The following is a 9,087-nucleotide window of genomic DNA, read 5'->3' as shown; positions in this document are numbered from 1 at the left end:
TAAACTAGTTTTCATTGCCGTCATCAAATGCAAACTCAACTATAACCGGGTATTGATAACACACATTTTCTTGGTGCAATTTCACTTTCAACAAGCTTGCAGTTTGGTGCAACTTGCAACATTTGACTTAATCTACGGATCATGCACATATACCCTTGCCCTTAAAACAGTTTATGGAAGAAAAAAATAGCGAGAAAGTAAGAAATAAAATCTCATCAAATGATGATAAAAGTAAGTAAATTTGACTAAATCTCATCATTCATTATTTATCTTGATTCTAATTCACACTTTACAATCGCCAACGACCAGGTCTTTCTTGGGTCGATCTCATTTCACTTTACACTGAATAGAAAAACAAGTATACTCTTCCTGCGTCTACTTTTTATAATTACCGGGGTCATTCCAAAGCAAAAAGAAAAATGTATACTACGACACTGAGAAAACGAGAAAGAAAGAGGAATTTGTAGAAAAAAGCAACGAAATTGGATAATTCTACGATGCGAATATATTCCTCTTTTTATTACATTATACCAACGAGGATATATGTATACGAAACGTCAATTGCTTAGCTTGCACAGTGCAATAATTTCATTCCTACCCATGTTTTTTTATTCCTACATTTGGAATAGCATTTCTGTTTGACCGGTAATAAAAAACGAAAATATGAAAACTTTCATATTTTCGACATAACAATTTATAGATTCTAAATTCATCCGAAATAATTTGACCTTTTCCCGGTCAGATAGCTATTTAGGTCATGTAGACGGTGACCTTTCATGGTAAAAATAAATATGAAACTTTATTCAAATAATTACGAAAAACAAAGATTTTGGTGCACGTAACGCAATCGCTGTCCACCATGTTGCTTGCAGTGGCGCCAGATGCAACTTTGCAAAAACACCTGGCCTAATTGCAACTTCTCCTCGGTAAAGGTTAAATTTTATTTCTACCCATAACCTTCTTGTCCACATCAGCCTCCCGTCCATACTAGTCCTCTCATTTACCATTTACCATTTACCACTCTCCCTCCTTCCTCCTCCCTTTCCCCCAACCCCTAATACTTTGATTTCCATTTCCTCAGGTCTCCAACAGACAAACAATAATCAAGTTATAGGTATAGGTAAAATATAGGTAGTTATAGGTAAATATATAGCTAAATTAACATCAAAATTAACAGTTATTACAAGCAAATCAATAAACACATAAAATAACGGTTATCTAAATAGTAAACAGTTAACATCTAATTTCCTATAGCTAAACTCAGTTATTCAAAAGTTTTGGTAGATAGTAAAGTCAACAGTTTATTATTATGGGTAAACTAGTAGCTCGTTATATAGTTATTTTAGGTAAACCTATTACTGATGGTATGTAAACAGTTAAGAAACATAAGTAATCCAACAGTCGTCATGGTAAGCTGATAATCATCAGAAAGCTAACAGTCATCAGAAGCAAGCTAACAGTCATCAGAAGTAAGCTAAGTCATCAGAAGTAAGCTAAGTCATCAGAAGCAAGCTAACAGTCATCAGAAGCAAGCTAACAGTCATCAGAAGTAAGCTAACAGTCATCAGAAGTAAGCTAAGTCATCAGAAGTAAGCTAAGTCATCAGAAGTAAGCTAAGTCATCAGAAGTAAGCTAAGTCATCAGAAGTAAGCTAAGTCATCAGAAGTAAGCTAAGTCATCAGAAGTAAGCTAAGTCATCAGAAGTAAGCTAACAGTCATCAGAAGTAAGCTAACAGTCATCAGAAGTAAGCTAACAGTCATCAGAAGTAAGCTAAGTCATCAGAAGTAAGCTAACAGTCATCAGAAGTAAGCTAACAGTCATCAGAAGTAAGCTAACAGTCATCAGAAGTAAGCTAACAGTCATCAGAAGTAAGCTAACAGTCATCAGAAGTAAGCTAACAGTCATCAGAAGTAAGCTAACAGTCGTCAGAAGTAAGCTAACAGTCGTCAGAAGTAAGCTAACAGTCGTCAGAAGTAAGCTAACAGTCGTCAGAAGTAAGCTAACAGTCGTCAGAAGTAAGCTAACAGTCATCAGAAGTAAGCTAACAGTCATCAGAAGTAAGCTAACAGTCATCAGGAGTAAGCTAACAGTCATCAGAAGTAAGCTAACAGTCATCAGAAGTAAGCTAACAGTCATCAGAAGTAAGCTAACAGTCATCAGAAGTAAGCTAACAGTCATCAGAAGTAAGCTAACAGTCATCAGAAGTAAGCTAACAGTCATCAGGAGTAAGCTAACAGTCATCAGAAGTAAGCTAAGTCATCAGAAGTAAGCTAACAGTCATCAGGAGTAAGCTAAGTCATCAGAAGTAAGCTAACAGTCATCAGGAGTAAGCTAAGTCATCAGAAGTAAGCTAACAGTCATCAGGAGTAAGCTAACAGTCATCAGGAGTAAGCTAACAGTCATCAGAAGTAAGCTAACAGTCATCAGAAGTAAGCTAACAGTCATCAGAAGTAAGCTAACAGTCATCAGAAGTAAGCTAACAGTCATCAGAAGTAAGCTAACAGTCATCAGGAGTAAGCTAACAGTCATCAGGAGTAAGCTAACAGTCATCAGAAGTAAGCTAACAGTCATCAGAAGTAAGCTAACAGTCATCAGGAGTAAGCTAACAGTCATCAGAAGTAAGCTAACAGTCATCAGAAGTAAGCTAAGTCATCAGAAGTAAGCTAACAGTCATCAGGAGTAAGCTAACAGTCATCAGAAGTAAGCTAACAGTCATCAGAAGTAAGCTAACAGTCATCAGAAGTAAGCTAACAGTCATCAGAAGTAAGCTAACAGTCATCAGAAGTAAGCTAACAGTCATCAGAAGTAAGCTAACAGTCATCAGGAGTAAGCTAACAGTCATCAGAAGTAAGCTAACAGTCATCAGAAGTAAGCTAACAGTCATCGGGAGTAAGCTAACAGTCATCAGAAGTAAGCTAAGTCATCAGAAGTAAGCTAACAGTCATCAGGAGTAAGCTAACAGTCATCAGGAGTAAGCTAACAGTCATCAGAAGTAAGCTAACAGTCATCAGGAGTAAGCTAACAGTCATCAGAAGTAAGCTAACAGTCATCAGAAGTAAGCTAACAGTCATCAGAAGTAAGCTAACAGTCATCAGAAGTAAGCTAAGTCATCAGAAGTAAGCTAACAGTCATCAGAAGTAAGCTAAGTCATCAGAAGTAAGCTAACAGTCATCAAAAGTAAGGTAAGTCATCACTAGAGGGGTAACAGTAAATAATAGTTTATTACAGCACAGACACACTCACGGATTCGGTGTCATTCATTTCGACAGTACGACCCCCCCCCCCCAACATAAATCTCATTTGACTGTAAATATAAATTGAGTAATTGAGAGAGAGAGAAAGAGAAAGAGAAAGAGAAAGAGAAAGAGAAAGAGAGAGAGAGCGAGAACGTTCAACCGACCGACCAATTCACCGCCAGACAGCCCGACCAACCGAACCGACGCCGCGACCCCTCCACCCACCCGCCAAACCGCCCGATCCACAGAACCGACGCCGCGACCCCTCCACCCACCCGCCAAACCGCCCGATCCACAGAACCGACGCTGCGACGCGACCCGAGGCAGGGCGGCACGACCCGACCGCCCGCGACAGCCGCTCCCGCCGCCGCCCCAGTGCTGTGCCTCGCGCGTTGTGGGTCAGACAAGCCGAGGTCCTTCGTGGCCGCCCTTCCGCCTGGCAATCGGGTGTCTCTGCGTTGTCGGGCAACGCGTCCCTTGAAGTGGTCCCCGAGTGTGAGGTTCTATTCGTGAGTGCAAAAGTGACCGAGAAGCGATCCTTGCAAGGGACAGTAAGATAAACGCGGCGGGGCAGGAACGAGGGGAAAGGGAGGAGCGAGCGAGAGAGAGCTTGGCCGGAGAGCGTCGGAGCGTCCCAGCCGAGGCTCGCGCCCCGACCGCCGCCGCCGTGAGAGCACGTCGATAAAGGCTCGCGCGCTGATTGGGCGTACGCGTCAGGGCGGGCGGGGGGTCCCCAGGTCCGCGTCCCCCCCACCCCCCGCAGCGGCCCGTCGCGCTGCCAGACACACGACGAGCCCGCCCGCCACCGCGACGACGCACCGCTGCTCCGCCGCCTCGTCCGCCGCCCCCAGGGCCCCCGCAAGCATGGCTATCGCGAGCAGCGTGCGCGTCTGCGAAACGAACCTGATCGAGCGCGTGCGGCAGTACCCGCACCTGTACGACACGCGTCACAAGGACTACAAGGACTTACGGAAGTGCGCCGTCACGTGGGCAGAGATCGCGCGGAGCCTGGGCTGCCCCGAGGCGTGGAAGGCGTGCAAGGAGCGATGGCGGACGCTCAGGGATGTCTACGTGAGGAACAAGAAGTCGGTCATGGTGGGCGACAAGGAGAAGCGGCCGCGCTGGAGGTTCTTCGACCAGATGCAGTTCCTCAACTCCTACATCATTCACAAACCCACAGACACCGACTTGTACGCCAGGTACCACTTGCGGCGACGGGAGGCGCAGGGAAATGGTCGGAAACGTGTTCTGACGTGTCCCTTCTTTCTCTGAATGATACTCCCTTTCCCTCTCCCATCCCTGTTACTCCTCCTCCTCCGTATCTCTGTCCTTTCACATCCTAACCACCTCTCTGTTTTTCTCTTCCTCTTTCCTTCCTTCCCCCACTACCCCGTCTTTAACTCATTCTCTTCTCTTTCTTTTCCTTCCTTCCCTCCCTCCCGGCTCTTTTCTCTACCTACCTTCCTTCCCTTCCTTCCCTCCTTCCTTCCTTCCTTCCCTCCTTCCTCCCTTCCTTCATTCCTTCCTCCCTCCCTTCCTTCATTCCTTCCTCCCTCCCTTCCTTCCTTCCTCCCTTCCTTCATTCCTTCCTCCCTTCCTTCATTCCTTCCTCCCTCCCTTCCTTCATTCCTTCCTCCCTCCCTTCCTTCATTCCTTCCTCCCTCCCTTCCCTTCCTTCATTCCTTCCTCCCTTCTTTCCTTCCTTCCTCCCTCCCTTCCTGCTCTCCCATCTTCTCTCCCATCTTCTCTCCCGCTCTCTTTTTTCGTCTCTTATCCTATCAACCCTCCCGCTTCCCCTCTATTTCTATTCTCCCCTCCCTCCCTCCCTCCCTCATTCATTCATTCAACCAATCATTCTCCATCCCTCCTTCCCTCCCTTATTCATCCTATCTACCCCCTCCTTCCCCTCCATCTCTCCTTCCTTTCCTTATTCATCATATCTACTCCCTCCATCCCTCCCTTATTCATATCTACCCCCTCCTTTCCCTCCATCCTTCCTTCCCTCCCTTATTCATACTATCTACCCCCTCCTTCCCCTCCATCCTTCCTTCCCTCCCTTCTTCATCCTATCTACCCCCTCCTTCCCCTCCATCCCTCCCTTATTCATCCTATCTACCCCCTCCTTCCCCTCCATCCCTCCCTTATTCATCCTATCTACCCCCTCCTTCCCTCCCTTATTCATCCTATCTACCCTTCCTTCACCTCCACCCCTCCTACCCTCCCTTATTCATCCTATCTACCCCCTCCTTCCCTCCCTTCTTCATCCTATCTACCCCCTCCTTCCCTCCTTTATACATCCTATCTACCCCCCTCCCTCCCCTCCCTGCTCATTTTCAGCAGATAGATTCCCCAGGGCACCACGCGCGACCACACATTTTTATCCCATTCATGGAAGCTCAAGATGGAACTTCTGTGGCATAAAAGCCTTTCAACTTCAACCGTTTTACCATTAGACTCACTTCATCATCTTAATCGATTCAACTTTCCAATTAATTAATAATTATAATAATGACAGTGGTAATAGTTATCAATAATATTACGTAATAATGATAGCAATAACGGTAATAACATTAACAATACTAATGATGTTCAGCAATAATGATGATTATACAAAAGACAAGGACAAAAAAGAAAAAAAAATCCATTGAACAGGTTAACAAATTTCCAGAAAAAAACTGGCCAGTAAATAAATTTACTGTATTACAGAATTAATAGATAAACGAAACGAGTTATCAGTTCTCGTTTCTGTTTTTGTTTCGGTGAATGACTTTGGATTTTTATTCACGTTTTGCGAATAGAAAATCGAATGAAAAAGGGTATCAAACTGGAGATAAATAGATTTAGAGAAAGTTGATTTTACAGGCAATTCCTCTTTGATCTCTCCCATTCATTCATTTATTCATTCATTCTACGTGTGTTTGTCATTTTGTGTCTGTCTGTCTGCGTCTCGTTAGGGCGTGTGTTATGTTTACATCAAAATGTACGACGCTTTTCCAACTAACTTTTTTTTTTAAATCCCAGTTTGCTCAATTAACGTAACTGTCCGTTTCCAATTAACATTATGATAACGGATACATATTTAATGACATTAAGTTACTTTAGATTTTTTTATGTGCACAGTTTCAATTCAACTTTAAGGTCTGACTCTTACCTGCCCTGTTCAAATCATATGCTAATATTTGTGTAAAGAAAATGAATATTGCAGCAGGCCCATTACCTCATCGGTGCAACGGTACGATGATTAGAAACCCCGATAATTAGCCCAATCTCTCCCTAAAAAATTATAAAACATAACATGATTTAAGGTAACAGTAATAATGATGATAATTACAAAAATTGCACAAATGATGATGACAATGATAATTGTAAAATATACTGATGACGATAACCAAACTGATGAATATGACGATGACGGCGTCGACGACGAGATGACGATCATTACAAAAACGATATAGAAAAGAAATAACGAATCCCTGCCCTAAAACCGCCCTAATCACCGCCCGCCGCCCTCTGTTCCCAGCAAATGGATGGTCGCCGCAGCGGACGTGGAGACGGTGCTCTGTGAGGACGACTCGGCCATCCTATCCCTCCCCTTCGAGGCCCACCACCAAGACGAGGACGACACCTGCTCCTCCAATCCTCCTCATCCTCCTCCGTCTTCGATCTCCTCCGACGATCGCCCTCATACTCCAGGCGTGAGGGTCAAGGAGGAGGCGGTGGAGTGGGTGGAGGAGGAGATCGCTGACACGCCCGAACTCAAGTTAGAAGTGGAGGAGGAGGAAGAGGAGGAGGACGGAGACGACGAGGAGGAGGAGGAAGAGGAGCAACAAGGGGAGGAGGAAGAGGACGAGGAGGAGGAACAGGGAGAGGAAAGGGCTAATAATAAGGACAAGAAAAAGAAGAAGAAGAAAAAGAAGGGAGAAGAGGAGGAAGAGGAGGAGGAGAAAGAATGGATGAACGGACACTACGAGGACTCGATGACGGTGTTCTTCCCTTTGCCGGGCAGTGAGTATTCATCCTCGGGCTGTTGATTGGGTGGGAGGGGGGGTATAGATAGAGAGAGATAGAAATTGATATATAGAGATATAGATGGAAATATATAAAGATACAGAAATAGATAGATATAGATAGAGATAGACAAACTGAAAGATACAAAAATATACATAAACACCTGATAGATACCTCCCCCTAACCACCCACACCCCCCTCTGTCGTCACAGGAAAGCGCCGCCGCCACCACACGCCCGCCCACTCCGTAGGGGCGCCACCGCCCACCCACGTCAAGGCGGACTCGAAGGACCAGCCTTCGTCCTCGTGCACCTCGCCCTCGACCACCAGCAGACTCACCATCGCTAGCGACGCCCTCCTCTTCCCCGCCCCTACCCCCGTGGACACCCCGACCCCCTCCGCCCCCAGCCACAGCCCGTGCGAGGAGCCCCAGCCGCCCTCGAGGAGGAGGAGAGCCCCGGCGCCGTCCTCCCAGGCCTTCGTGCCGGACGAGGAGGAGGAGCTCTTCGGCAGGTACGTCGCGGCCGCCATCAGGAAGCTCTCCGCCAAGGCCAAGTCGCTCGCCAAGATGAAGATCCAGCGCGTCCTCTTCGAGATCGAGGAGTGGGATAGGTAGTTGGGGGGGAAGGAGGGAGGGGGAGGGGGGAGATAGGTAGTTGGGGGGAGTGAGGGGAGATAGGTAGTTAGGGAAGGAGGGGGGAAGGAGGAAGGAGGAGGGGAGGGGAGGAAGGAGAGGGGGAGGGTAAGGAGAGTGTGGGAGGGGGAAGAGGAGGAAGGGGAAGAAAGGAAAGAAGGGAAGGGGGGGGCGAGAGGGGGAGGGAGAGGAAAGGAAAGGAAAGGAAAGGAAGGGAGGTGAGGTGAAGAAGGGAGAAGGGATGGAAGAGGAGAAGGAAGGGGAAAGGAGAAGGAGGAAAGGAAAGGGCGGGAAGGAGGGAGGGAGTAGTAGTTGAGAAGGATGTAGATAAAGGTAATAATGAGACTGAATAAGGGGGCCCAAATAGAGGGAAGGAATAGGTATAGGCATGGCAAGCGGGGAATCCTATTTAATAGCTATAAGTGGGGAGTCTTTTTTTTAAACCTGTAATACAGTCAACAGCAAGACCAAGGATTCATAAACCAAAGACACAAACAAACAAAAATACATACATACATTATATATATATATATATTATATATGTTATATATATATATATATATATATATATATATATATATATATATATATATATATATAGAGAGAGAGAGAGAGAGAGAGAGAGAGAGAGAGAGAGAGAGAGAGAGAGAGAGAGAGACCAAAAAAGTGGAAAATATTACTTTGATACAGCCTACGTTGGCCACAAACCGTTTCCTATATACTGCCATGGCCAGTCAGACTACCTGATGGATTGCGAGCGCACTCGCTTCCTCAGGCAGGGCCCAGAGACGACAGCCGCCGGGTTGGTGAGACGGCTATGTCATTTGCTTGCCCCTTGGCAACTGGAGCGTCTGCAGGCAATCCGAGCGTCGGTAAGCATTCAGTTATGATAATCAGATGAGTCAGCACTTATAGTTGGCAAAGGCCGGGCCGCCTCGTGCATATAGACCGGGCGAAGCGACGTCTTTGCAAATATCTCGGAACTGAACTGAACTGGCTAGTCACAAGGGAGTGGGTAGTGGGTACGAGGAGGGGAGGGGATGGGAAGGGGTAGGATGATATTTTATTGTACTATAATTCTATGTAATAAATATATATATAAAATAAAGAAAAATAATTTGATGTTTATTCTCCTAATCCTACTAGAACAAAAATATAATGACAATAACAATAACGACAATAATATCAATAATAACACGTACAGTAAT

General features: G+C 45.6%; 2 protein-coding genes across 3 annotated transcripts in view; one reads left to right on the top strand and one right to left on the bottom strand.

The window, feature by feature from the left end:
- Positions 1-9,087, bottom strand: part of Lk6 (MAPK interacting serine/threonine Lk6 kinase) — a 482,934-nt gene that overhangs the window by 450,224 nt on the left and 23,623 nt on the right. The gene's annotated exons all lie outside the window — the stretch shown is intronic.
- On the top strand, positions 3,600-8,366 carry LOC122267739 (uncharacterized). The gene is made up of 3 exons (XM_043037881.2): positions 3,600-4,436; positions 6,758-7,242; positions 7,458-8,366. Exons 1-3 carry the CDS (start codon positions 4,102-4,104, stop codon positions 7,859-7,861), a joined length of 1,224 nt encoding a protein of 407 aa, XP_042893815.2. The 5' UTR covers positions 3,600-4,101; the 3' UTR covers positions 7,862-8,366.

This window comes from Penaeus japonicus, unplaced genomic scaffold (assembly GCF_977035675.1).
Source record: "Penaeus japonicus unplaced genomic scaffold, GWHDUDI00000001_assembly GWHDUDI00000013, whole genome shotgun sequence".
In the NCBI taxonomy this organism is placed as follows: Eukaryota; Metazoa; Arthropoda; class Malacostraca; order Decapoda; family Penaeidae; genus Penaeus; species Penaeus japonicus.
The sequence above is the reverse complement of the archived record's forward strand: the minus strand, read 5'-3'. Positions and strand labels throughout refer to the sequence as shown.